Below are 27,206 nucleotides of genomic sequence, written 5' to 3'. Positions count from 1 at the left end.
AACACACACATACACTTACAGTTCCTTCATCCATTCAGCAGGGTCTGTAGCAAGGGGCTGCAACAATGTCTCCAATCCGGAATAACCTCTCCTTCACTGGTGTTTGGAATTTTATTTTAGGCTTAGGTAATGCTCATCCTCTTCCTAAAGCTTCTCCTTTTTCTTCCCCCCTACTACAAATGCCTGGGAAGGTTAGGCTCGGGTTAGATCTCAGCAACTTAACGCAGGTTTGTTGGTGGTGCATATTTTCTCTGCAGAGATCTCAGACCAAATTGGTATTATTGGTTCCCCTGCTTAAAGAGCTCAGAAGGGGGAGGATGCCTGGGGACAGATCAGGGGGGTACGGGTTGGTGTGCCTTACCCATGCCCCCCTCCCAGTGGGGACTGTGAAGAGTCTCCCAAGAAAAGAATGAGAGAGGTCAGCTGTTCAGAGGAGGAGCTTGGTTCAGAGCCAGTCCCCAGTATGATCACTTCCCTTTTGGCTAGAACTGGGTGGAACTGCTCCCTCTCCCCTGAGGGGAGGTCTGCCTTCAGAGCCTCAGTAGATGAGGATCAGCTCCAGGAGACAGGGACATGTCTTCTTCAATGACACCGCTGATGACAGAGATGACAAGTTTCAGTATCAGGGTGGAAGCAGCACAGGAGACAGAGGGGTGTTTCAGAGAATATTTGATTTTAAAAGTGATGATGTGAAAAATCATCCATTACCGATCAAAATCACATCACTTGTGCCAGGAGACAAAACACATATTTGGGAGGCTATTGAGGGAAGAAGGGCGGATTAGGGGTAAGGCGGGGTTTCCCTTACCTAGCTGTGTATTTGAATAGTTTACAAAATACTCATGACCATGTCCCCCCAGACACAGGGACTCTGAATATCTAGGAACAAGGCCTAAGAATCTGTACATTTATTTTCTGAACCCTCCGGGTGGTTCTAAAGTACAGCCAAGTTGGACAAACCTAACTGTGGTTAAAGTGAGAGCGGAGGCTGGGGGAAAGAACCACTGGGTTAGGGCGGAAGGGGGAAGGGAGCCCAGGTCTGAGAGGGAAGGACTGGAGGGAGGAGGGAGTTCTGTGTCCCGTCCGTGTGACCTCCTGATGCTGAGATGAACCCGGACTTGTTTCAGAAAGAAATTTCCCACAGCTCATTCAGCCCCCCCCCCCCCCCCACCAGAAGCAGAGGCTATGAAGAGGAGGGGGTGGGGATGGGAGTGGGGTTTGCAGAGAGGGGACCAGCCCACTTAGCACACTCTCCCACAACCAACGTCCTGATAAAAGGGCCAACTTGAATTTCCCTTCAGGGCCAGGAGAATGGACTTAGAGTGGTTTTCTGGGTCCCTCGGATCCCACTTCCCATTTCCCGCCAGTGCCTGAAACGCCTTTGCCCAAGTCTCAACCACAGGGCCTCCTGGGGGTAGGGGTCGGGGAGTCAGAGAACGCAAGCCAAGGGGAAAACCTGGCAGATCCCAGAGCCTTGTGTTTACTCAGCGATTCTGCAGGGTGTTAGGCGGGGATGGGGGCCGGGGTGGGGCGGCGCATATTACAAACAAACCTCAACACAGGGGGTAGTGGGATGCCTCATTCACATGAGCTTTTGAGGAAACACACAATGCTTCCCTGACACTTCTCCTGAACCTGTTCGGGTCCCCCTCCCCCCTTTCCTAACTTTTGTTATTTTGAGTCTTCTGGCAGCTGCCTTTAGGTCTCTCAGTATGTTTAAACCTTTATTTAGTATGACTATTTTTTACATGTCAGCTCTGGATAGTGACACACCTCCCCTCAGGGAAGGACGGGAACCGACACCCGACAGATCAATCCGCCCCCGCGCCCCGCCGCGCATCTTTCTCCCATCACAGCATTGTCTGTATCCCATCAGAGTTTCCGTGCTGTACCCGTGATTAATTCTAAGAATGACTAAAAATCTCTGGCATGTATTTAAAGACGCTGCGCCCACTGAGCACATCGGCCCCTGCGGGGACGCGGTCAGGACTCCCTGTCCCTAGGGAGCCTCGGTGGAAGTCGGAGAGGCACAGGGCTGGGAGCCTGTCGGCCCCATTCGGAGATAAAAGTCGGAACAAGTCAATACCGGTAGAGGCAGCACCTCGGTGGAAGGCGGTCCAGTTACAGTGTAACCGGACTATCAGTTATCTAGTGTAAATGACTGGTTATCAGATCCTCCTGGTGTGGGTTAGGGAGGAGGGGGAGGACGAGAAGAAGGCAGAGTCCTCAGTGCCTGGGGTGGGAAGATGTAAGGGGTGGATGTGCCCGAAAGGGCAGCTCCTTCGCAGCCGCAGGAGGAGGCTGCGGTTGAGAAAGCTTGCACTCCCTCCACCGCACGCTCAGGTCTCCGGAGGGGGTGGGGCTGGGGGGCAGCCCTATTCACCTTTAGCCGTTCAAGGACACACAGAATGGGCGCTGAGATGTTGATCATGCCTTTGTAAACACGGTGTCCCTGCAGGTAATGAAGATTAGATTTGGGGACTTGTTTTCTGGTGGTTAGGAAAAAAGTCTGACTTTATATAAAACAGACTGTTTCACAAAGAATGCAGGACCCATTATGCTAAGGGAAAGAAGCCTTCCCAAGAGTACCTATTGTATGATTTCATTTAGTGAATAAAGTTACAGAAAGGCCAAACTAATCTATGGTAGAAAGAAATCAGAAGAGTTGTTTGGTTTTGGTTTGGGGGGTGTGGTACTTATTAGGAAGGGGCCTGAGGGGACTTTCTGGAGTCATCACATGTTCTGCAGCTTGATACGGATTTGAGTTGCACAGGTATATGCGTTTGTCAGAACTCATCTCTGGCACACGAGATTTGTGCGTTTCGTTGTGTGTAAAACTTATCACGAAAGAAAAAGATAACTACAACAAATATTGACCTCTTGTTCATGATGTGATGCTGACTGACGTATTGGCCTAGATGGATCCTGATGTCTGCACCTCACTTTATTTTTTTATTTTGTTTTATATTTAACTATAGCTGATTTACAATATTGTGTTTCAGGTGTGCAGCTTCAGATTCTTTTCCATCGTAGGTTATTACAAGACACTGAACATCGTTCCCTGTGCTATACAGTGTGTATCTATTAATCCCATACTCCTAATTTATCCCTCCCCCTCCCCTTCCCCCTTTGCTAACCATAAGTTTGTTTTCTATGTCTGTGAGTCTGTTTCTGTTTTGTAAATAAGTTGATTTGTCATTTGTTTCATTTTGAACAAATTAGAAAGAAAATTAGAGGAAACTAGAAGGAAAATTAGAAAGGGTGGTGCTAATTATTCATATGGTAATAATTTTACTGTATAAGGAAAACAAGCAAAATATGGCATTTGTGTATACCTATCTTGCTTGTGAATGTTGTAGTCTAATGTAATTGGCAAATTAATATTATGAAGTAGTTAGAGGACTGACTTCTAAGGCAGACTGCTTGGATTTGAATTGGAACTCCATTATGTGTTACCTTTGCGTGCCACACACGGGGGGTACTCTTCATTGCAGTTTGTGAGCTTCTCATTGCCGTGGCTTCTCTTGTTGCGGAGCACAGGCTTTAGGCGCGTGGGCTTCAGTAGTTGTGGCTCGCAGGCTCTAGAGTGCAGGCTCAGTAGTTGTGGCTCATGGGCTTAGTGGCTCCGTGGCATGTGGGATCTTCCTGGACCAGGGCTCAAACCCGTGTCCCCTGCATTGGCAGGCGGGTTCTTAACCACTGCACCACCAGGGAAGTCCTGAGCACCATTTCTTCTTAATCTCAGTTAGTAACACAACTCCATTTCTCACCTACTTGCTAGTCCCAGGGAGACTACAAGACTAGAAGCTACCAACCCACAGGGTTCTTTCTCGACCCTAAAGACTCCCAACCCTCCCCCTATCTTCTCATTCTAAGCAGGAGACAGAGGTGAGGCAAGCAGGAGGGCTGAGCCCTCGTCCAAGGAGGCTCTCCTTAACTGGGGATATCAATTATAAAGATTCTGCTGTTGGAGACATACAGAACTGACATATGGTTGCCAAGGGGGAGGTGGGGTGGGGAAGGAAGGATTGGGAGTTTAGGATTAGCAAATGCAAACCATTATAGATAGGATTGGTAAACAACAAGGTCCTACTGTACAGCACAGGGAACTGTATTCAATATCCTATGATAAACCATAATGGAAAAGAAAACAAAAAAGAATATATATATATATATATATATATATATATATATATATATATATAACTGAATCACTTTGCTCTATAGCAGAAATTAACACAGCATTGTAAATCAACTATAATTCAATACTTTTTTTTTTCAAAAAATAGAGAAAGGGAAAGGGAAAAAAAGATTCTGCTGTTGGTGAAACACAGGGCTGGGAGTCCCAGCTGCCCCAAACTGGGATCCAGAGACTGGGTGTGTCTGATGAGCTGGTGAATCAGAGGCCCTCCAGTCCTCTATTTACAGGAGAGGAAGAGTTCCTTTGGTCAAGTCTCTGGGGCAGAGAAGGAGAACCCAGGAAATGGGCCTCTACATCCTCTCTTCTGAGCCAAGCCCTGGGGATCAATGCAGCCCTTACACAGACAGGGTGCGGGACGCCAAGCAGAGGCTGAAGGGGCTGTGTTCTCATCACACTCGGGGCCTATGTGTACGTTAAAGGCTAAACTGCCATGCAATGGAGAGAGAACCCCAACACAGTGGATGGCAGAATACAGGAGTTCTTCTCTCCTACAGCAGTCTCAAGGTGAGCAGGCTACTGGAGCCCTCAGCTTCATGAGGTCATTCATGAGCTCAGATCCCTTCCGTCTGTTCCTTCCCCACTTGCCAGGCCTTTATCATCATGCACGGTAGGTGCTAGGTCACCAGTATGGCTGGTGGAGGAAAGAGCGTGGAGAAGACACGCCCAGCACCTTAAGGCCCAGGCCTGGAAGGCACTCACCTCATTCTAGGCTGCATCCGCGAGGGCTCAGTCACGGGGTGAGGGAGGCTGGGAAATGGAGTCCAGCTTGCTGCTGGGTGCCTCACAGTAATGCTGGCTCTGGTGGTAGAGGGCTAACAGTCTGCACCACGGCATCACCAGGGTTGGGCCAACACAACGTGACACAGACTGGAGAGAAGCCACCACCCATGCTCCTGCGGGACGCATGGAGTGGCTGCCAGACACAGCGTGCACTGAGACATTGGAGCCTCGAAGGCGGGAGCTCCGGGAAGCCGCAGAGCAGAACTCCCCGGAGGAGCCATCTCTCCATGGTGAGGGGGCAACAGACAGCAGGGATGAGTTTGGAGCAGAAAAAGCCACCCAGAGACCCCCAGAGACTCCCAAGCCTACCCACAGGAAACTGCAACCCAGGAGGGGATTCAGGCCCTGAGTCAGAGGGAGGGGGTGCAAGCAGGCAAAATGTGGGTAAGTCACAGTATTATGGGCTCACCAGCTGGTGGGGTGTGGCTGCAAATGAAGCACCTCTTTGGAACCCTTGGACCTTCACAGAGCAAGGCTGAAACCACAATAAATGATGGTTCTTCTATAAGTGCCCTGGGGCAGGACCCAGGATGGGCTCTCAGTCAATAGGTAAGCGCTCATTTTAATAGGCTTAGTAGATTTTGGTCTGTGAAGGACACAAGAGAAGCAAAACACCCAAATCCTACACTCCAGGAAGGTAGCCTCGTGTGAGCCATCAGAGCCAAATCCCTAAGAGCACCTGGTCAAGTGGTCAAGTGTCTCGTTGTGGTTATCACCTGAGAGAACTACAGGAGTGTGAGTGCAATCAGAGCAGACAGGGCCGGCTTCACGGAGGAGATGTGGTCTGAGCCGAAAGACCTGGAGAACTGAGAAGGGAAGGGAGAACATTTCAAGCTGCATGGGGACAGCATATAAGAGAAAGGACAAGGTGGGGGGGGGGGGGCTCTGGAAATTGCCAGACCCTGTGCTAAGTGCACTTCATGCGTTACCTTGCTTAATCTTCCCGATATCACTCTGAGGTAGATGCTGTTATTCCTCACATTCTGAAGATGAGGAAACTGAGCTCAGAGAGGTTCCGTAACTTGCCCATAATCACACCGCTTATTCCTAGGGAGCCAGAGCCAATCCCAGGACACTCTGGTGGCAGAGTCTGCTCTCAGCCTCCTTGCCAGGGCCAGCAGTGGCGTCAGAACATCCAGGCGGACTTGCTGCTGCTCTTGGCAAACAGCCCCAAGGGTCACATCGAAGGCTGAGGCCCCACTGCTCTGAGCTCCCTTCTCAGTGGAGCAGTCCAGGTCCTGCCCGCAAGCCTGGCACCCTCCCTGCCCCTGAAGACGTCTTCAGTGGGAATCACAGCCAACGAATGTACCAGCAGGACAAAACAAGCTAAATGCTCAAGAGGCTCCCGGAGAACAATGAGACTCTGTGAGCAGCCCAGGCCGGAGCGCAGCCCTGGAGGGCTGACAGGAACTAGCCCCGGCCAACTGAGTTGTCCTGAGGATTCCACAGAACCCGTTCATGCTGTGGCCTGTTCCCTGCACTCCAGGGCGACAATGTGTACTTCTTGAGCCTTGGACCCCAGAGCCACTCAGCCACCCTCCGTCATACCCACCTCTGCCTGTTAAGCTGGGAGACCCAGAGAAGTGCTCCCAGCTGAGGTCCCAGCGGGCTGGCCCCTGGTCCCCTCCTGCACCGTCACACTGGGGCCACATTCTCAGGGAACTCCATGAACGTCTCACACCCCCCTGACTCCCAGAGGGAGAATGGGGTTCAGGCTGGTCAGGACTGACCAGGCTGAGAAGCCCCGAATGTGTCCCAGGCTGAAGCCCTGACTTGGTCCCAATCCCCCACCCAGAATGGACAAGCCCTTTCTTCAGGGCTGAAAACCTACCCCTGACCGTGCTCCTATCTCTGCCTGAGCCTGTTGTGAGTGGTTCTGGGGAAGGAGAGGGAGGAATCAGGGTGCTGGGTGCCCTGACCTTGGAGGGTTGAAAAAAACACAGCAAAAGAGGCTTACTTTGGGGATAATTTTCTGGACTTGTCCCCCAAACACAGCCCCTGGGGAAAAACTCAGGGTAGACACCTTCCCCTCCACCATCCCTTCTCTCCAACATGAACTGAGGGGAGTCCCAGCTGCAAGACTCTGTTCTTGCAAGGGCTGCCCACACCGAGTGCAATTCAGCCCTAGAGAGTCTGGTTTATTCCTTAGGCAGGAGGGCTCCAGGACCCAGAGGGTGAGGGGACTCACCCCAGCCCAGCCTCCCTCAGCTACAGCAAGGCGAAGCAAAGCACCACAGGCAGAGGGTCATTGGGGAACGTGTGGGACGAGGAGGGAGCAAAAGCAAGGGTGTCCCACTCCCTTTCAGGAAAGCATCCCTGTTCTTGTTCAGCACCCACATCACGGACACAAACACCCACATCACAGACACAAACACCCACATCACGGACACACACCCCCACATTCCCACTCACACACTCTCCACTTGGCACCTCCCAGAGGCAGGAGGGGCATAGGGGTGGGAGCTCCAAGGCCCAGGTACAGATAACGTCCTGATGGTTTTGCTCTGTTACAGCAACCTGGGAGAAGAGCCTTCTCGAACCTATTCTGCCACTTGGCTGCATCCCTGGGAGACTGGGAGGGCAAGGCCTGCGAGTAGGAGCTCAACACTCCTGGCTCTTGAGACAAGGGAGCAAGGGGCATTCATGGTGCAAAGGTGATAAAGGTTGTCACCTGGCTGGGGTGTGGCCAAAGGGCTGAGAGCAGTGGGTAGTGGAGAGATGATAGAGATGGGCAAACGGCCGGGCGGTCATGCCTGAAGGAAAGGAACTTGCCTTACAAAAGCACTTCCCTTTCTGCCATGTGTCCCCTTTTACAGATGAACAAACTGAGCCTCACAGAGGTTAATACTTTGCCCGCGATCACATGACCAGCAAACCCAGAGTCAGGATCTCAGCCTAAAGTCTTGGTTCTTCCCACTGTGTCCTGATGCTTCTCAAGTACATGTGACACAGTCACTGACTTAAAAGAGCTGTTAGGGAGACAACACCTAGAAGACATAGAACACCTCACCTTTGGCTGGTTGGGGTTCAGGGAGCACAGCTGTCAGCACTTAGAGAAGAGAGGCCTGTGTGGTCAGGGGTGATGGGAAGGATGATTTGGGAGGACTGGACTGGCTGGTGAGTGACAGATACCTTCCAGTTTTACTCTCCTGGAGAATGTGGGATAGGAAAGGGGAGACGAGGAGGCATCATTTTTATCGATAACTTTCCAAGGTCAACAGAACTCCATCTTCTGACCAAATTCTCTTGCTGCCCAAGCTAGACCCTGGAGCTAGGGCAAAGCCCTGGAACCAAGATTGTCAATTCCATGTTTCTCCAGCTATCTCAGTTCTCCTAGAATTGGGGGTTTAGTTCCTCTATACCCCACCCTTGGAGGCAGCCCCTACACCAGGTTAATATGTGCTTGGCTTACGGGCCCGAAGCCAGAATTGCAGTCAACATGAATCGCCTGGAACTCGCCCCCTCCTCACCTCCAGCCTCGTTTGCAGCATTCCCGGGGCAGCGTGAAGTGCCTTGAACACCTTCACCCAGTCCACCAATTTCTGGTTCTGAGCAGAATCGTCTCCGTGCGGAGGCTGCAGGAACAGTGCACCTGGGAGCCGCATCCCCTGGGCTCCCAGGCCCGACACTGTAGACCTGTTTCCCCCAAACCTCTCCCTTAACAAAGTGGCTGGTGCCCGACGAGCAGGGCAGTCCCTCTGCAGCCAGCACTCTGGATATCCAGCGTCTCTGGAGAGTGACAAGCAATACTGAGAAGGAAGGGGGGAGGGGTCACCAAGTAATCTCCTACCCCCTTTGTGGAGAGAGAGCTTGGTTCGGGCTTCAGGGCCAGGCTGGAGAGCTAGGCTGGGGTCCTGGGTCGAGTCCTGCCTTGGCTCTGACATTGCCTCTCTGGGTGACCTTGGGCAGATCCCTCCCGTCTCTGGGGCCTCAGGTCTCTCATCTGTAAAATGAGGGAGGTGACTCAGAACCCTAAGACCCATTCTTCTTCTCCCAGTTCTATGGTTCAGCGACACTCCCGTTCCTCTGGCCTCAGATGCTGGGGGGTCTTGGCCAGCTCTGGTCTGACTTTCTCCAGACAGGTCCTGTCCTTACCCTCCACCCTTCAGAGCCCACCCTTAGGTTCCTTCCAAAATGCTGTCCCCCAGCCCTGTGACCCTGTGTGTTCTGGGAAGCCTCCCTCTGCCTACTCTTTTCAGAGTCTTGGCCTCCCGAGGACTGGCTTTCATAGGTCTTGGTCACCAGTACCTAGCACAGTGCCAGGCACATGGCAGGAGCTCAGGTTCTCTGAGTTAAAAGACCAAACACAGGTTGGCGTCACTGCCACTCACCTCGCCTCCCCTGTCTCCTGACGGGTCTAAGATGCTGCTCATCACTGGGGCACTGAGCCCCTGGCTTCCCTGGGAAGAGAGGTGAGAACTGGCTTCTGCTTGGGTATCTCTGCAGACCTGCCAGATCCCATGCACTCAGGAAACTGGCAGCCACAGGGCCAGGTCAGATCCTGCCACTGCAGGCCAATGTGCTGAAGATCTTTCTGTCTCCAGCCTTGAGGTGTTTGCTTAAGCCACTGGGCTGCTCTGCCCAAAACATGATCCTGCCCACACCCTTGGCCCAGGCCCCATGCAGGGCACAGGTGCAAGAAGCCAGCAGGTGCAGATAAGGCCAGATGTGGCAGGATTCATCTCCTTCTTGGGGTCTAGCCTCAGTTTGCTAATCTGAAAACTAGCTCTTCCTTAACTGGACCAGCTCAAAGGTGACATGTGTCAGGAGGGAACTTTATCAATACTTTGGCTTTATCTGCGTAACTCAGTAAATCCCCAAAATCTGTTTGGTATGAGTGTATGTGTGTTTGTACACGCGCGCGCTCTAAGATGTGTTGAAGAACAGGGCTGGAGCTCTGGTCAGACGGGAACTCAGGGATGGGCTTTAAAGAGAGAACCTGGAATGGAGTGGGGAGTCAGACTCTTGGGGACAAGCTGGGACTCTCCCTATAAAAATAGTACTTCCAGGACAGTCCCTATCCCACTTCTTCCTGGGAGTGGCCACGTGGAGTTTAGAACTCAGGTCTCAGGCTCTGGACGTGATAGGCCCTTCTATGTCCTCTCCTGGGGAAAGCCTTTCCCAACCCCACCCCATCTCCTCAGCCTCTCCTCTGCATGGCCATGGCACTCTGTGTTCCCATGTGACAACGGTCTCTTCACCTCCCTGTCTTCCCCCCAGAGTGGGATCTTCTCAGGGTGGGGGTTGGGCCTTATTGATCTCAGTATCCCCAGGGCAGCATCCTGGCACTGGATAGTGGTTTTTAAGTGAATGAATGAATGGATGAACGAATACAGTTTTCAACTCTAGGGGTGAGGCTGGAGTAGGTTGTTACCAAAGGAGAATCTATACGCTCCAGAGAAAGGTATAGGGTTGATGCTTAAATGCCTTCACCATGAAAAACAGGCAATGATTTAACAAAAACCAAGACTGTGAGCTGCTAAGATGTTGATGTGCTCTTTGCCCCTTGCTCTTGGTTTCTGAGTCTGCCTCTTCTTCTCTGTGTTGTCATTTCTGCCATCTGTCTGTCTGTCTCTCCATAGCTTTGTTTTCCCTCCACCAGCCCTAACTGTGTCCCATAATTTAATTCTATCCAAGATACCCTTCTGAGTCATCAGCCTCTCTCCCTCCTGTCCTCTGCTTCTCCAGCCTCTGGTCTGGCTTCCTCCTTCCTGGGCTTCCCTCCCATGACTGTCCCCAGACTCTGAGGCCCCCGCCCATCTCCCTTGGTGACTTCAGAGAACCCTCGTGGCTCATCTATGCTTTCTGTCTCTATTATACAAGATCTACCTGCCCAGAACTTTGCTGAGACAGTTGGAGAAGGATTAGGGAGGACAGTGAACAAGTTCCCAGCCCCAGAACATATTCTGGACGCCTCTGCCATCTTCATCCAAGTTACCTTGGGAGATATACCTGATGGGGAGGCTGAAAGTGTCTAAAAGGTGGAGTTTCATAAGGTGACTGCCAGCCTTCGCTTTGTAGGTTCAAAGATTAAAGTGATAATATGGACTAAGCATAGGATTTGAAGCCATAATATCCAAATTAGATTCCTGCCTCTTCCATCCAGGTCTTTGTGACCTTGGGTGAGTTATTTCACTTTAGTCAACCTGTTTCCTCCTCTGAAAAATGAGAGTAACATGCCTACATCACATGGTTGCTATGAGAATTAACCCAGATAACCTGTGTGAAAACCCAGTGTCATTATCAAAAGTCAGTCAGACTCAGGGGAGACTGATTCACATGAACAAAACTCACATTAGACCAATCAGTAGACCAGAATGTTCATGGGTCATTTAAAAGAGAGAAATGTACCTGCAGGCATCCCCAGATGCTCCAGTAATTGGGCAGTGCATTCTCTGCACTGAAGGAACCAAAGTACAACCAAAAGGGTTTCCCTGGCAGGCATGGTATCCAAGCAAGGGATCTTAGTTGTTTGATCTTGGTGGCCACTGTCACCTGGCTATAGGGGGAATCTGATAACTTGTCCACCATAGTTTAGAACAGGTCACGCTACCCATGCCACTGGACAGTGCTGGAGATGAATGGGCAAATTCTGGCCCTCTGGTTCTACTTTGTTTGAAGATTCCATCACACAGTCATTCACCCATTCCACGAATCTATATTGAGCTTCTACTAAGTGCCAGGCACTCGGCTATGTGGTAAGCATACGGAAGTGAACGAAACAGGTGCTTCCCTGCCCTCCTCATGGAGTTCACAGTCTTCGGAGAAAGACTGACAATTGAATGCATAACTTCCATCCATCGTGATCAGTGTACTGTCACCATGGTGAAGCAGAGGGAGCCATGGGCACATGGCAGCTAAGCCAGCGCAGGGGCCTGGGGAAGGGCTGCTGGAGGAAGTGTCCACCTGCCCTCAGCAGGTGGCAGGACACGCTTGGGTGGCTTGCCTTCCAGCTTTCTTCGGTCATGTTCAGGCCCCTAGGTACACCCTGACAACTCTGAGTGACCTTGGGTGTTTCCTTAGTCCCCACAAGCAATGCATCTACAGACTCTCCCTTGGGCTGGGCTTGCAGACAATTCATTCTTTTATTCATTCAACAAATATTTATTGAGTCCCTATAATGTGCTGAAGCTAGCTCATTTCTCAGCGGGACTTTCTCCTTAACTTCCAGGGTGCCTTACTGAAGCCCCCTGTACTGATTCCAGCCCACCTCAGAGCCTCTGTTGTCTTCTGGAGAGGTGGGAGGACAGTTCAGGCTAAGGCAGTGCAGCCCCAGATGCATGAAGGAAGGGGCTCCTGGCACCAGCTGGGGACTCCCCTTCTCAGGAAATATGTCAAGAAACTGCCCCAACCCAGCTGTCTGCCCTTTCTGAGGTTCTCCCACCATGCTCAGTGAGCACGGGGTGGGTGGGCAGCTCTAACCCAGAAGGCAGGCAGCAGCCTGAGCAGAACCACAACCGAGGTGGACATTCATTCATGGAAGTGACAGAGGCCTATGAATTAGAGATTTGCTAGCCTTCAGGTCGCCTTACATATCATTGTTGTAAGTCCAGTTTCTTGAGCGCCTTTACCATATCCCAAACCCCCATGCACCCCTTGCACCCTACCTGGGAAGTTAGGAGGGCAAGGAATACTTTCCCCATTGCACTGCTGGATAGATCAAGGCACAGAGCTTACAAGTGACCTAAGGCTGAGGACAGAGCTGGGAACCAGGTCTCCACCACTGCCCCAAACCTCTCAAGGACCCTCAAGGCCTTCCAAAACATGGCTTGTGGCCTTCCTCAGGGGTGTTCAGAGGTCTACTGTCCCCCTTCAACACCCCCCTCTCTCCAACATTCAGAGCAAGCAGCCCCAGGACCCCACCTCCCTGGGGGCCTCAATGGGTCCCATTGTCCAAGAAGCTATTTGGCTTGACCCCAGCCCCATAAGCAACAGGACGCAAGCTCGGAGAGGGGTTTGCCTTGTCCCCTGCTCAGCCTCGGCTGGCCGCCTTGGGGGAGCCTGTGAGGCCGGGGGCCCCGCTGAATGTGACCTATTGTCTTCAGGGTGGATTTAGGAAGTGCCAAGCTCCCATCAAACAGCCCTGCTCCTCAGGTAAAACAAAAAAAGGGCTGTTCATTTGGGACCTTTCTTCCCTTATCTCCTTTTCCTATCTCCTCAGGCTTAGCTATGGTGTAGTGTTCAAAACCACTTCCCCTCTGAGCCAATCGGAAGCCGGGGCTCACCCTGTGGCCCTGAGGTAAAGTTATTTATAAACGCCTCCCTGGATTATTTGAGCAGAGCCCTTTCGCACACCTCTGGAACACCTTTCGGCTGCCCGCTTCCCAGACACACCTGCAGTCCTGCCCAGCCGGCTCTGCTCACCCACTGGTAAGCCCCACCCAGCCCACCCCCTGGGCTGGGGGTCATCCCTGGAAGAGGGCGGGCACCGGGGGCAGTGAGAGGAGGGATGACAGGAACGAGCCGATCATGGCGGTGGCTGTTTGCCAACCTGGGCACAAGTGGGAAGGAGGCTCTGGGCCCCCTGGGTCTGAGAGCAGCCCCCAGCCCTTCACCTCGGAGAAGCCCATTGGGTCCTCACTCCCATGTCAGGACCTCAGCTGCAGGGCAGGGGGCCGAAGGGAGCTTGTGGGATGGAAGGTCCGGTGGAGGAGGTCTGCTGGACCCCCAAATGGGGTGAGGAGAAACAGCCAGCTCCTTTGCAAGGGCTTCTTTCCTTTGCAGAGGAAACAACAAAAATATTGGAACTTCCTCGGGGCGCCAGCCTTTGAAGCTGCTGGCTGCACCTCTCCCTTTCTTTTCAAGTCTTGGAAGCCAAAAGCTCTTAATGCTTGGCTCACCGGCCTGCTCTGTGTGGCTGTCTACCCCCTCCTTCTGCCCCCCAGACGTCCTCTTGCACTCGTTCGCTTCTCCACCAGCTCGAGGCCCCTGCATGGGCTGCGTGTGTCCCCAGTGTCTCCATGAGTCCTGAGAGGTTGGAGGAGGTGGAAGGAGGGGAAAGTGAGGATTAGGAGAGGGTGAGCAAGGGACTGGCTCCGTCAGGCAGGCAGGAGCAGGACCCAGGGACCCGACTCCCAGGTGCCTGCTTCAACTCAGGAGGGGTGGGACCAGCTCCACTGGCTCCCAGCCTCCTAACTCCTCATCCTGCAGCTTTGAGGGGCCCCAAATCACCCTCAGGCAGTGCCCCCACTCCTCAAAATCAGCCCACGGGCTCCCCAGGCTAGGCCAAGCAAATCTTCTATCATTCTAGCACAACCCACCACCACCACCACCACCCCCCGCCGCCATGACACTTGACTCCACTGGGTCTGAGCACCGGGAGGAAGACCAGCTTTAAGGCCGTGCCCCTCAGGGTGGCACAGCACCCCAAGTCAGGCAGACCAAGAGGGGGGCTATCCCCCCGATGGCTTCACTCACACGGACACCCCTCTCCCAGAGCCCCACGGCCCTCCCCAGCCCCCCCTTGGCCCTGGCGTTCAGAACCTGGCAGGACCCTCCTTGCGCAGCACCGAGACCAGCGCACATGGCTCCTTCACCACCAGGATGGGCTTCCCGGGCACCTCCCAGAGCCTGGTCGACTGTCCGGAATGCTCAACTGTTTAAAGCCTGGGGGTAGAGGTAGACTCCTTTTTTTATCTCTTGATGTCCAGAGTCTTCCCAGGGATGGGCACATACCAGGCACTTAGTGAGCGTGTGCCGAACTGAATCAGACAACCCAAATCTGATTCCAGTGAGCTCCCTGAGGGAACGAGGGGCCAGCTCAGCACTGAGCAAGCTCTTCATTCCTTGAACCAGAGCAGCGGGCCCATTACTGTGGTCCTTGTACACTGGCCTACTTCCAAGTGAGACTCACCCTAGTCTCCTTACAGACCTCTAGGCATCTAACCTTAAATGTCCATTTCGGGGACCCATGACCTTGGTCAGGTCTCACTGCTGGAAAATGCCTTTCTGCTGGAGCTTATTTCCTCAGCCCAGCAGCCACCCCCAGCAGGGAAAGCAGAGAGGAAGGGGTGAGCAGGCTTAGAGATAAAGAGTGGGGATTTGGGCAGGTAGCAGTGACTCTCTCCCCTACAGGGGATACCAGTCCCTAGAACAGCCAGAGAGCAGGAAGGCAGCACAGGGACATCTTGTGCTCCCCTTCACATTACTGGATTAGGCTGGGGTGAAGAGGGGGTGGGAACTTTTCCCGAGAAACATGGGGACAGTAGAAATAAAAAGAGTAGTGATAAAATGCCTTGGAAACTCACAGGCCTCTATACCCTCACTCCTTCCTGCCAGGGATGTGGTCACCAGCTGAGACCCCAGCTCTCCTCTCCTATCTCCAGCTCTCATCCCACCCACGCTGTCACTCAGAGGTGGCCCTTTCCCTCTGGTTCCCACCCTGGATGAGGCGGGGAGGAACCAGCAGCTAGAGCAAAGGGGAAACCTGAAAGTGACCTTTCCTCTGCCCAGAACACAGCGATCGCCCAGGTAGGGACCAGTGATAAGAAGCCTGAGCTGCATTGGCCGAGCTGGGGTTGCTCCCGTGCCTGGCACATGTGCACATCAAAGAACACCCCCCAATCTCACACACACACACACACACACACACACACACACACACTCACTCACCCGGCAAGGCTGAGGAGGAAGCCAACCTGGGCCACAATGACAGGATCACCTCCAGACCTACTGAAACCCCACAGACGGGTTCCTCGTCTCCCTGCTCCCCAGATGTCCTGCCTCTTCTACAAAGATTTTTTTTCCCAGTCCCGGGAAATTTTGAAGGAACAAGGGCATGGGGAAGGCAGGGCGGGCGGCATGTAGAAGCAGATGGGAAAAGGAAGGCCAAGAAAGTCAGAGTGACTTGCCTGGGGTTGCAGAGGAACAAGGAAGAGATCCCTCCAGAATAATTGGAGTAATAATAACAGTCTGAATTTGTTGCTCACGTACTGTGGCCAGGCACCATTCCAAGACCTTCTATGCATTAACTTGGGCACTGTGCCCAAGCCCATCTCTGCCCACTGTATTCTCATGGGCAATGTGACAGACCTAGTCAGAAATATGACTTGGAGGAGATTCCAGTGGGCTTTCTATTGAATGAGTTCACTGTGGGGGAATTAAGATTTTGATGAAGCCCAAGAGGGGGGCCTGCTCTGGTCTGTGCCCTCCCCACAGAGTCCATTTCCCCTTTGTTCCACCCCCAGCTCCTTAGCTCTGCAAGACTTCCAGATCCCCCTTGCCCCAGATGTGACCCCATTCCCCTGCCAAGCCTGGGGAATTGTCCATGCACCCACCTCTCCTCTTCCCTTCTCACCTTCTACTTCCCCTGAGCCTCACGGGCCCCCCTCTAGGTCTCTCCAGCAGCTCAGGACCCGCCCTCCTTACCTCCACAGTGGGGGAGGGGCGGGGGCACCCTTTGTTCCTCAATATTGTCACATGGCCCTGCTGTTTCTCCCTGATCCGGTGGGGGATGGGACGCAGTGGCGGGGCTGACACCGTTTGACGGGAGGCCAGAGCCGGTGATACACACCTATGGCAATAGAGCCCTCGACTTTTCAGCCATGCTGACATCATTTGGCAAGGCCGTGTGTTTGTTTAACTAGGGATCAAGTCTTCACGTTCCCTATACCTCTCTCCCTTTATTGCCCCCTCTCTCACCTTCCCACCCCTAACCTAGCACTGTAGGAGCCCTCTCTGGGGGTCCCCGGGAGCCCCTGAACTCTCTGAGAACGCGGGGAGCATCTGGGAGAGGCGGTGCCCCCACCTCGTTGCCAGCTCACCCTTTTCCGCCTCTCCCTCCCATCCCCCTCTCCTCCTAGACCTGAAGGACTGGCTGGGGATGAAGTAACCTCCCCGCCTAAGCCCCACCCTGCCTCAACCCCTATTCTTGGAATGAGTAAGTATGATGAGGGTACCTCCTCACCAGGAGCCGGGGCAGTTGCGTGGTTGCAGATTTGCCACTCTGTCTGTCCCTATCCTGGGAAAGCCAAGGCCAGGAGAGGAGTCAGAACCCCCAGCAGAGCCCTCGCGAAGGTCCTGTATCACTGGCTGGGATGGAAGGTCACCAGGGTTGTCTGATGCCACTCAGGGATGCCAGAGGGCAGGATCAGGGTTGTCTCTGGAAGGTCTGGGCCCCTTCCAACAGGAGCACTTGAGTTGGAGTCAAAGGCCTGGTTCAGTTCCCATCCCGCCTCTGAGACGCAGTTTCCTCATCCACAAAATGAGAGAGCTGGACTTGCCTAGACCTCAGGTTCCCTCTGGGCCAAGCTTTCTGAGGCTGACGGGCTGCTGGGCTCTCATTTTTGTACATAGTGCACACTCAGGATTAGGAAAGCTCCCAGAGCCTTCTCCCCTTCAACACCCTATTTCTGGAATAAGATGAGGAGCGTATGGGAAAAGGGGCAGATTTTGCATTCCAGTAAAGCAAGGGATCTTCTCTCCTCTGTCAGCCTGTGTAAGAGGGAACTCCCGTAGCATCTCACCCCATTTGTATAAAGCCTGCCCACAGGGGCAGAAACAGTCCTGTGTCATCCAAATTCATCTGTGCTCTCAGAAGAATTTCCAACACCGTCACCCGCTTTCCTGCCTCCCTTCCCTGGAAGCCAACGGTGGTGCACAGGCTGGACAGGTCCCAATAAAGGAGATTCAAGGAGAAAGAGATCCCAGGCCAGGGTGGTCAGGAAAGTCTTCATAGAAGAGGAACAGGTAGGCAGGGAGAAGGAAGAGAGGGAGGAGAGGGGAGGAGGAGGAACCTAGCAGGTCTTAAGGAGGGGCAGGGCTAAAAAGGCAGAATGAGTCAGGACATCTCAGGTAAGGAGGAAAGAGTGGACAGAGGCCCTGAGGGGAAACCGAGGAAGCTTGCTCAGGGGATGCTGAGTGGACAGCTTGGATGGAGTGGGCAGACCCAACCTACAAACCTACTGAGCCCACCAAAACAAGGCCAGGTGCTGTAAGGACGAACATGCCAAAATAAGGAGTCTGGGCTTGATCCTCCTGGAAATGAGGAAGCTGAGGTTTTCTGAGCAGGGGGTGTGGGCTGGGGAATCGGTCAGAAGGCTAATGCAGTAGTCCAGGTGTGAGATAAGACCTGAGAGAGACACCGGAAGGAAATAGCAATGGGATTTGATGAACTACTCAATGTGGAGGCTGGTGGGGAGGGAGGGAGAAGTGTGCAGGGTGGGGAAAGGTGCCACTGAGGAAATGGGGGAATGGGCGGGGGGAGCCGGGTTAGGAGGTTTAGTACGATCAGACACTGCCAACCCCTCTGCCCACAAACACACCACTGGAACTGGGAGCCTTTGAAAGTAGCCTGGGAAGGGGCTTCGGGTATCACCGCCTGCTGCTTAGCAAGGAAACAAGATCTCCCATCGCCTCCTCTTCCCTCTTCTGCTTCAGCCCCCTTGACAATTCTGGCTATTGCTTTGCAAGTGGTCTGTTCGGTGGCCAAGCATTGACTCCCCAAACGATGAGTCTTCCTCTGAAGCTGGGCTGGAGCTCTGGATTCCTCCAGAGGGTCACGATCCCCACTCATTGCTCCCAAAGGGCCCGCCAGGCAAAGCACCTAGAAAGTCGGACCCTTCCTGATCCGATGAGAGGGTGGGGAGGGGAAGGAGGTGCGAGGCCATCCTGCTTTACCGGGGCAAAGGGCTGGAAGCCTCTGAATAGTCTCTCCCAAGAGGAAGGAAGCGCTCTCCTATCTTAATCATAGTAATCATCGCCGTTCCAATTTACTGGGTGCCCTTAGGAGACCAGCCACTTCACAGACATGATCTCATTGAATCCTCATGGCAAACACCTGGGACTGTTATTATCCCCATTTACAGATGAAGAAACTGAATCTTTGAACCCAGGTCATTCTGGCTCCAAAGCTTGTGCTGTTTACCTTATGCCACTCAGTCTCTCACTTCTCCCATTGAAGTGTCTCACGTGCCATTGCTCTTATTCTTTTCTGCCCATGTCTTCTCTGAAACAGCATTTATTGATTCACTCAGCAAGCATTTGTTGGGTGCATATTAAGTGCCCAGGCAAGGGCCTGGGCACAGACACTGTGGGCAGCCTCATTCCCCCACTTCCCTGCCCGTTGGGTAGCATCCGTGGGGTTTTGCCAGACACTCAGCCCAAGCTTACAGGTCCTGGTGGGCCTCAGGGTCCTGCGACCCCCCGAGTGGAATGCACCAGCCTGACCTTCATCCACCTGGGCACAGTCTCATCCACAACAGCAACTCGCGTTTGCATCACTCTTGACATTTTACACAAGGCTTTCCTGTCCATTTATTCATTTGATCCTCAAAAAACCTTGTGAGGTGGCTATGGTACCCCAGTTTTACTGATGAGGAATCTGAGGTTCAGAAAGGCAATGCTGCCCCTTCCACCTCACCAGTAAAGCCAGCACTAGAACCCAGATTTCTGGGCCCTTAGTTAATGCATTTTCCACCTCTTCCCCGGTATTCTCTTCTACAAAAGGCATCAACCAGCCTGCTCCCCTCTGCTAACCTCTCATTCACCCAGGTTCTCCCCTAGGAAGCCAGTGGGGGAGCATCCTGAGACCCCCGTGTGGTTTCTCACTCTTAACTCCATCTTGAATCTTTTGCCAAACTGGCCACGGCCATCCCACACTCCCCACCTCGCAGACGTAGTCTCCCTCTAAGCCTGTCCCTTCTCTTTCCTCACCCTCCTTCTTCCTCTGAGGTCCTCCAGGTGGGCTTCTCCCAGCTCTGGGGGGCAGGGGACAGGAGAGCGGACCAGCAGTTTGTGGATGGAGGAGGGAAAGATCCCTGCAGGGAGCTTCTCTGGGCCTCAGGGGCCCTGGCACTTAGTCCTGCCCTGCTCAGCTCCTGGAACGTCAGCAAGGTTGCGCAAAAAGCTAGGAAGAGAGGCACCAGTACACAAGGGTGGAGGAAAGGTTAGACACAGGAAGCCGTGGGAGAGCCAGCCGCCGCAGACCATCTTGATTTCCCCAAATACACCATTGTCCCCCTGGGGAAATCTGTTGGTGAAGTCCTAGGCGGTTCCTTTAAGAAGGGTCCTCTTGAGGTCACCTCAGCCATCCCCCCAACCCCCCCCCCCAACCCCCAGGCAGGCTGTTTTCTCTCTTTCTTCCAAGCTGACCGGCTGAATGGTATGAGACATTCTGCCAGGGAAACTGAGGTCTAGGGAGGCAGAGGGGCTTGTGGGGACACCAGGGGACGATGTGGGGAGGGTGGTAAGGGGGAGGGGGCAGAGGATCAACCTGCTGAATCCCAGCTGTGACTCCTGCCCTTGCACTCCCACCTCCTTTTTGCCTGGTGTTCAGCGGGGGTGACGGTGATGTAACAGGTGTGGAGTGCCAGCCACGTGCTGGGCGCCAAGCAAAACAGCCAGGGTGAGTGTATGCATCATCCGTGCCTGGGAGGCAAGGCCACCAAAAGAAGTGAGTCTGGTGGAAAGACTTGAAAGAGGGAAGGGAGGCACCTTGCTGGCTGGGGGCGGGGAAGACAGAATAAAAGTCTGCTGAGCTAGGATTAGAGAGAGAAGGCCCAGGCCGGCGCTGGGAAGGGATGCCCCTCGTTCTTCCCTACTCTGCTTCTCCCAAAGCTTGTAAATGCCCCAGACATGAGCCAGCCCAGGCCCCGCTACGTGGTAGACAGAGCTGCCTACTCTCTCACCCTCTTCGATGATGAGTTTGAGAAGAAGGATCGGACGTACCCACTGGGAGAAAAACTTCGCAATGCCTTCAGGTAATGTGGCCCAGAGCCCAGACTCCTCTCTCTTCTACTTCCCACCAAAATCTTCCTGTACCAGGCCATGACTCCGGTACCAGTGTCCCTAAGACAGGACGTGGGGAAGCCTCGGGGAGGTGAGATTCTGAACCCTGAATGTGAGATCCTATGCCTCAGCTCTACTGAGACCCCCAAGGAGGATGGGGAGTGGAAGCAAGGACCATCCACAGGCTCAGAAGGGCTGTAAACCATCCCCAACCCCCTGCGTGAGGTCTCGCCATATTCTCAGTCCACTCAAGTCTCTCCTGGGATCTTAAGGGAGCTGGAGAAGGGCACGCTACCATATGCGGGTGGGGAGCTGCAGAGCCTTTGCTGCTCCTGTCCCTTCTCCTGTCCTTTCCTTATCAAGAAAAATCTGAAGCCTCCCCCACCCCCGTGCACTTTGTCCTCTTTCCCTCCTGGGTGCTCCTTCCTTCTCCTGGTCCAGACAATGCCCAAAGACAGCCCCTAAATTCCTGGGCTCTCCTAAAGGGTACCTACCAAGATGTGATCTCACCAGCCCCTGGGCTCTTTCCTCTCTCAGATCCCTGGCACTGTGCTGGCGGGTAGTGAGACCATGCCTATGAGGAGGGGTCTCCACAAGGGGATCTATACCCACACTCCAGGAGCCTGAGGCTACGAGCTTTATCTTCCCCCTTCCCAGACGTCTGGCAGACCTCCCTCAGGCTTCACCGGGGTCTGGTTTGCTCTTCCTCACTTCCCTGGGGAAATAGCTGATTCAGTTACCTGAATTGAGGTCACTGGCAATGGCTGAAGTAGAGATGCAGGTGGAACTGGTTCAGACTGGGGGAATCACCCAGCTGAGTCTTCACGAAAAGCCCCAGCCCAACCCTACCTCTCCTGGGAGGCTCCACCTCTGCCCGGTTACAGTCAAGACCTTGGGTGCCACAGCTGTGTCCCTCAGGCAGGCGGGCTCTGCAAGTCTTTGTGCCCAAAGAGTTTAAGTTTGGGTTGTTGCTGTACTGGAGGGATGAGGGTACCTGCTGTTGTCCTAAAAGATTAGGATGATGGATAACATAAGGCGATGCAGGGAGCTAACAATTCCCATGTGGCTGGCAGGAGAGCCTTGAACAGTGCCTGGCACACAGAAGGTGCTCCAGTAAATATTTGTTTAATGAATGAATGAATGAATGTCTAGAAAACCAACTTCTCTCCGTCCACTTCCCGCCTGGCTTCTGGAACCTCTGTATGGGTGTTTGGCATCTGTTCCCAGTTCTTCTCTCAGGCTTCAGATTGCTTTGCTCAATATATGGCAGGCTTGCAAGTAAGACTGGGCATGCACAAGCCCTCGAGTGGGTTGTTTTTCTTCCCCAGCCAGCTCTCCATTCACGAGTCCGGTTTTCCCTGCCACAAACAAACATGAGAGAGTTCCTGCAGGCCTGATTCTCTCTTAGGACAAGCCTTTAGAGATACTTTAAGCTATCTACTACCAGTCCAACTCCCCATCCAGCATCCCAGGGATGGGAGAGGCACTACCCACCACAGAGGAGACCGGGGAGTCAGATGGTGATGGTGATGCGGTTCCGTGAAGCACTGGTTGGGACAGAAAATCTACCCAGACTTTACAGGGTACAAAGCATTGCCTGTGTTGATTTCAGTTTTGGGTGACATCCAGGGGACCCAGTGTCAGGGAAACTATTGTTGAGCAAGAGCAAAGAGCAGGAATTGGTGCTGGGCAGGAAAGGAGGCCTAATCAGAGAAGGCCAGTGAGTCACCCGATGGGTCCTGAGTATTTGAGTTCCCTCAGCTGGGAGAAGAAAAGCAAATGCCTGCCCGCCCCCCTTCTAGTCATCAATCCACCAGCTGTCACCCTTGAGATTGAAGGCCCTTGTTTTTACCACTCCTGAGTTTCTAATGAAAGGACCTCAAGGTGCTCAGCAAACAGGGGAGAGATCAACTCTCCCCACCCTGCGTTAACCAACAGTTTCCCCATTCTTCCCTCTCCTGATGAATGAACAGGGGAAAGAACTCCAGCACTCGAGTCATCACACACAAAGGATAGTAGGTCAGCAGAGGTGCACCCTGCAGGGACAGTGGAGCCTTCCTTTGGGGGGAAGTTCTAAGAAATATGGCAGCAGCCCCCACTCAGACTGAGTTTCAATTCAGGCCCATTCTTTCACTTATTCATTCATTCATTTCTTCAACAGATATTTACTAAGCACCCCAGTGTAATGCACGAAGTATTCAAAGCTGAGCAAGAGAGCCAGACTTCTCTCCATGTTGGGTTTACTGTGTAGTGGGAGAGATAGATGAAAAGCAAGAAATTACAGCACAAGGTACACACAATGCTGCAGGAGCCCAGAAGAGGGTGCCCGGGCCTGTGTTCAGTCAGACCAGAGCAAGGCCATCTGAGGTGGAGGCTGGACTTGACACCTCGGCAGGCTCAGCCACCGCAAAATCCATGCCTTTAGGCCGAGTCTCATAGACTTCCCAGGTGAGCAGTCAGCAATCAGACCTCCAGCTAGCGCCTAGGGCATGGTGACGGCTCTCAAGAGGAAGTCCTGCCACACAGTGTGGGTGCTCACTGAATTTTGCGTGAATGAGTGAACGAATGGGTGAATGACCAAGAACAGGATATTATAATCTATTCCCGACTCAGAGCATCCAAGCTGTGCAGTGCTGACCGGAAACCTGCCCTCTTCCCCTCCAGATGTTCCTCGGCCAAGATCAAAACCGCAGTGTTCGGGCTGTTCCCCGTGCTCTCTTGGCTCCCCAAGTACAAGATCAAAGATTACATCGTCCCTGACCTTCTGGGTGGCATCAGCGGTGGATCCATCCAGGTCCCACAAGGTAAGGGGATCCCCTCAGGCAAGCCTATTTCTCTCCCCACCCCACTCTCTGTGACCTCCATAACCCAACCATGCCCCTGGATGTTCACTGTCTCGGTCTTCTGCAGGCATGGCATTTGCTCTGCTGGCCAACCTTCCTGCTGTCAACGGCCTCTACTCCTCCTTCTTCCCCCTCCTGACCTACTTCTTCCTGGGGGGTATCCACCAGATGGTGCCAGGTAAGGCCTCTCCCCTCTCAGCAGGCAGCTGACCTGGACCACAAGGATGGGTGGTGGGTGGCGAAGGGGGCTGGGGTGATTTCCCATCTGCATTCTCCTCTAGCTGGTGCTGCTTGGTCCTGGAGGGACCATCACTGTGCGTGTCAGTCCCAGGTCTTCTGTGACCTTGGAGAAGCCACTTAGCTTCCGTGAACTCAGTTAGCATGACCTGTTGGGTCTCCCTCCCTGGAAGGTGGGGAAGACTTGGTGGAATAAGATATGCCATGAAGTGCTGAACAGATGTGGGAAATTACCATCTAACTCCCAGACTGGTCCCAGCAGACCACTTCAGGGACACATGGAGTTCTCTGGTGCTAAGTGAGATGGAGAAAAAGGGCCTGACCACAAGGCCTGTTTCTGGCGCAGGCTCTGCTTATACTTCCAAGCCCATTTCCTCATGTGTCCAATAAAATAACATTAACAGTTGGGGTGAAAGCACATTGAAGAGTTGTAGATCATGGTTAGATGTGAACGGTTACTGTTATGCTGGAGAGGAGCCTTGGAGGCATGGGGGTCGGGAAGCGTTCCTGGGCCCCTTTCTGGTTTCCACGGGTGTGGTCCAAACCTCTGACTTTTGCTGGCTGGGTGGGGCACCACAGGTACATTTGCCGTTATCAGCATCCTGGTGGGTAACATCTGTCTGCAGCTGGCCCCAGAGTCGAAATTCCGGGTCTTCAACAATGCCACCAATGAGAGCCATGTGGACACAGTGGCCATGGAGGCCGAGAGGCTGCACGTGTCAGCAACGCTAGCCTGCCTGACTGCCGTCATCCAGGTGAGGGGGGCGGCCTCCATCTCTGCCGGGGCCCCACCTCAGGAAGGCACCAGCCCACCCTGCCCCTGCCTCAGAGTCCCAGTTTTGACATTAAAGCTGACTTAGGGCTCTACGTCCTCCCTCTTCCCCACTTCGAGGCTACAAAGGACCTTGAAAATTCAGAGCATCTCTCCTTCCCTGTCTCCCTGTCTCTTCCCTGTCTTCCCTGTCTCCTTCCCTGCATAAGACCAGCATCTACACCTAATAAAACTGTCCTGAGCTAATGGCTGTCTAAAGGACTTCTGGCCTCTCTCCACTACCCTTTCCAGTGCCCAGCTCTCTGCCAGCACAGTCTTCCAGTTTCTCTAACATCACTTATCCCCCTCCTTGGAGCTTCTTCTGCTCCAAGCCACAGCATCACCTGCAAGACATAAATTACATTTCCACCACATGCAAAGGACTCTGCTAGGTTTTATGAAGGCAAACGCAGCAGCACAGAATGTAAGAGCAGGAAGCAACCTTGGAGGTTTCATTCATTGCTTCATTCAGTTAATGTTTTTTGGTTGTTTCACTGTGCCAGGAACTGGGCTAGGCTCTGGGGATCAAAGATACGTAAGAAAGAGGCCCAGTTCTCAAGGAGCTCACAGCCCAGCAGAGGAAGTAGCCATATCAACAGATAGTTGTATAGGCAGTGAGGTCAGCAACATAACGGGGCTATGTACCAATAGCTTCAGGAATGCCAAAGAGAAAGTCAGGGAAGGCCTCTCCTCAAAGAGAGGAGGTGACATCTGAGCTCAGTCTAAAAGGATGTGTAGAAGTTGACCAGTAACCAAATGAACGAGGCATGGAAGGGACAGTCCAGGCAGGGGGAATAACACCCCCAAGGCATTGAGGCCTAAGAGAGTGTGAACTGATCAGGGAATGGCAAGACAAGGAGTTTGGTATGGCCAGAGGGAGGGGGCCTTTGGGGAATGGACCAGAGAAGAAGCTAGAAAGGTAGGCAGGGGCCAGACAATGAAGTCTGAAGTCCGTCCCCTAAGCAGTGGCTTTGGGTCTGATTGGCGGTCGGTTTGGACCACTCAGACTATGGAGAAGATGACGGACGGGAGGTAGATGAGAGTCAAGGCAGGGGATCTGTTGGGAGATTATGCAGAGGTCCAGGCAAGAGTGACAAGGGCCTAGACCAGGGTGGCAGCCAAGGAGATGAGGGGGTAGACTTGCGGAACATTTTGGCAGGAACAAAATGAACAGGGCTTGGTGATAAATTGGAGATGGGGGGTGAGGGATGATGGCTCCCAAGTTTGTGGTTGGCCAGCTGGGTGGGCAGGGGTGTCAATTACTGAGAGAGGAAACACTGGTGAGTACCAGGTTCATTTTACAGACGAGGAAACTGGGGCCAACGAGGTGAAGTGTCAGAGGCTAAAGGTCTGCTGGCAGGAGAGGGCGAGACAAGGTCATGATGGACTCATTTCCCTAGAGCTGCTGCTATCCCAGGACTGCACGGAACTCCAGCCCTGGGTTTGAGCCAGGCAGGTATGGGAGTTGCTGACCCATCTTGGTCTCTCCCCACCACCCCTCTCCTCTCAGATGGGCCTGGGCTTTGTGCAGTTCGGTTTTGTGGCCATCTACCTCTCTGAGTCCTTCATCCGGGGCTTCATGACAGCCGCTGGCCTGCAGATCCTGATCTCCGTGCTCAAGTACATCTTCGGACTGACCATCCCCTCCTACACAGGCCCAGGGTCCATCGTCTTTGTGAGTCTAGGAACGCACCCCTGTGAATAGAGAGGGGCTTGAGCAGACACATGAGCCGAGTTCACTGTCTTAAGAAGTTCAGAGAGGATTCCAAGAAGTTCCCGCTTTGGGAGGGAGTGTCAAACACGTGACCTTGAGGGCTTGCTGAGGTTCTCTGTGGTTAAACCCTGCAGAAAAGCAGAGGTACACTCTCCATCAGCTCCCCGTTCCAGTGCCTCAACCCCTCCCTGCCTGGGAAGTCCTTCCTTATGTCTAATCTCCATCCCTCCTCCTTTAGCTTGAACTCTTTCTAGAGAAAGAGGAAGGGAATCTGCATTCCCATCCCAGTATGAGCTCCAGACATGCCCTGTGGGAGAGGGTGGTGGAAAGTGGAATCCTGAGAAGGATCTGGATTCTGCTTTTGGTGAGAGCTGATGACATCCCTTCATTGGCTCAGGTGCTGGGTGGGAGCCCATGAGCATGATGCTGTCTCCCACAGACCTTCATTGACATTTGCAAAAACCTCCCCCACACCAACATCGCCTCGCTCCTCTTCGCCCTCATCAGCAGCGTGTTCCTGGTGCTGGTGAAGGAGCTCAACGCCCGCTTCATGCACAAGATCCGCTTCCCCATCCCTACAGAAATGATCGTGGTAAGGACCTTGCCCAGGGGTGGAGGGCTGGGGCCCAGGCAAGAGAGGCTGTGAGAAAAGGAATCCGGCTCCAGTCAGAGCCAGGGGAGCCCCTCTACCCACCCGGCCCCCGGCCCACTCGCCCACTGTGAGCCAGTAGGACAGGAGTCAGGGGTGAATCTACTCCTTCCCCCTGTGTATGGCTCCCACTCTCCCTGATCCTCAGGTTGCCCCCTTCAAGGAGGCAGGGGAGTGGGATCTGGGGTCCCCAAAGAAAAGGGAAGGCTTGAGAGGGACCCCTGCCCTGGCCCCAACTTAGAGCC

At 53.4% G+C, this 27,206-nt stretch overlaps 2 protein-coding genes across 9 annotated transcripts in view; both read left to right on the top strand.

The window, feature by feature from the left end:
* The window catches only part of RAB7B (RAB7B, member RAS oncogene family), a 59,160-nt gene extending 45,892 nt beyond the window's left edge, over positions 1 to 13,268 (top strand). The window contains exon 7 of the mRNA XM_033852618.2: positions 13,143 to 13,268. Coding sequence (XP_033708509.1) covers positions 13,143 to 13,148 — 6 coding nt within the window. The 3' untranslated portion in view covers positions 13,149 to 13,268. The remainder of the gene's footprint in view (positions 1 to 13,142) is intronic.
* SLC26A9 (solute carrier family 26 member 9) overlaps positions 13,237 to 27,206 on the top strand; it is a 28,646-nt gene continuing 14,676 nt past the window's right edge. For 2 of the 8 annotated variants that reach the window (XM_073802338.1, XM_033852593.2), the window contains exons 1-6: positions 20,221 to 20,679; positions 23,372 to 23,511; positions 23,618 to 23,728; positions 24,367 to 24,542; positions 26,109 to 26,273; positions 26,752 to 26,904. In XM_073802338.1, the coding sequence (XP_073658439.1) occupies positions 20,555 to 20,679; positions 23,372 to 23,511; positions 23,618 to 23,728; positions 24,367 to 24,542; positions 26,109 to 26,273; positions 26,752 to 26,904 (870 nt within the window). In that variant the 5' untranslated portion in view covers positions 20,221 to 20,554. Of the gene's footprint in view, positions 13,352 to 16,782; positions 16,860 to 18,232; positions 19,997 to 20,220; positions 20,680 to 22,868; positions 23,156 to 23,371; positions 23,512 to 23,617; positions 23,729 to 24,366; positions 24,543 to 26,108; positions 26,274 to 26,751; positions 26,905 to 27,206 lie in introns of those variants that run through there. The other 6 variants (XR_004525448.2, XM_033852595.2, XM_033852586.2 and 3 more) reach the window with 5 other exon arrangements.

This window comes from Tursiops truncatus, chromosome 1, assembly GCF_011762595.2.
Source record: "Tursiops truncatus isolate mTurTru1 chromosome 1, mTurTru1.mat.Y, whole genome shotgun sequence".
Classification (NCBI taxonomy): Eukaryota; Metazoa; Chordata; class Mammalia; order Artiodactyla; family Delphinidae; genus Tursiops; species Tursiops truncatus.
This window is presented reverse-complemented; position numbering and strand designations above follow the sequence as displayed.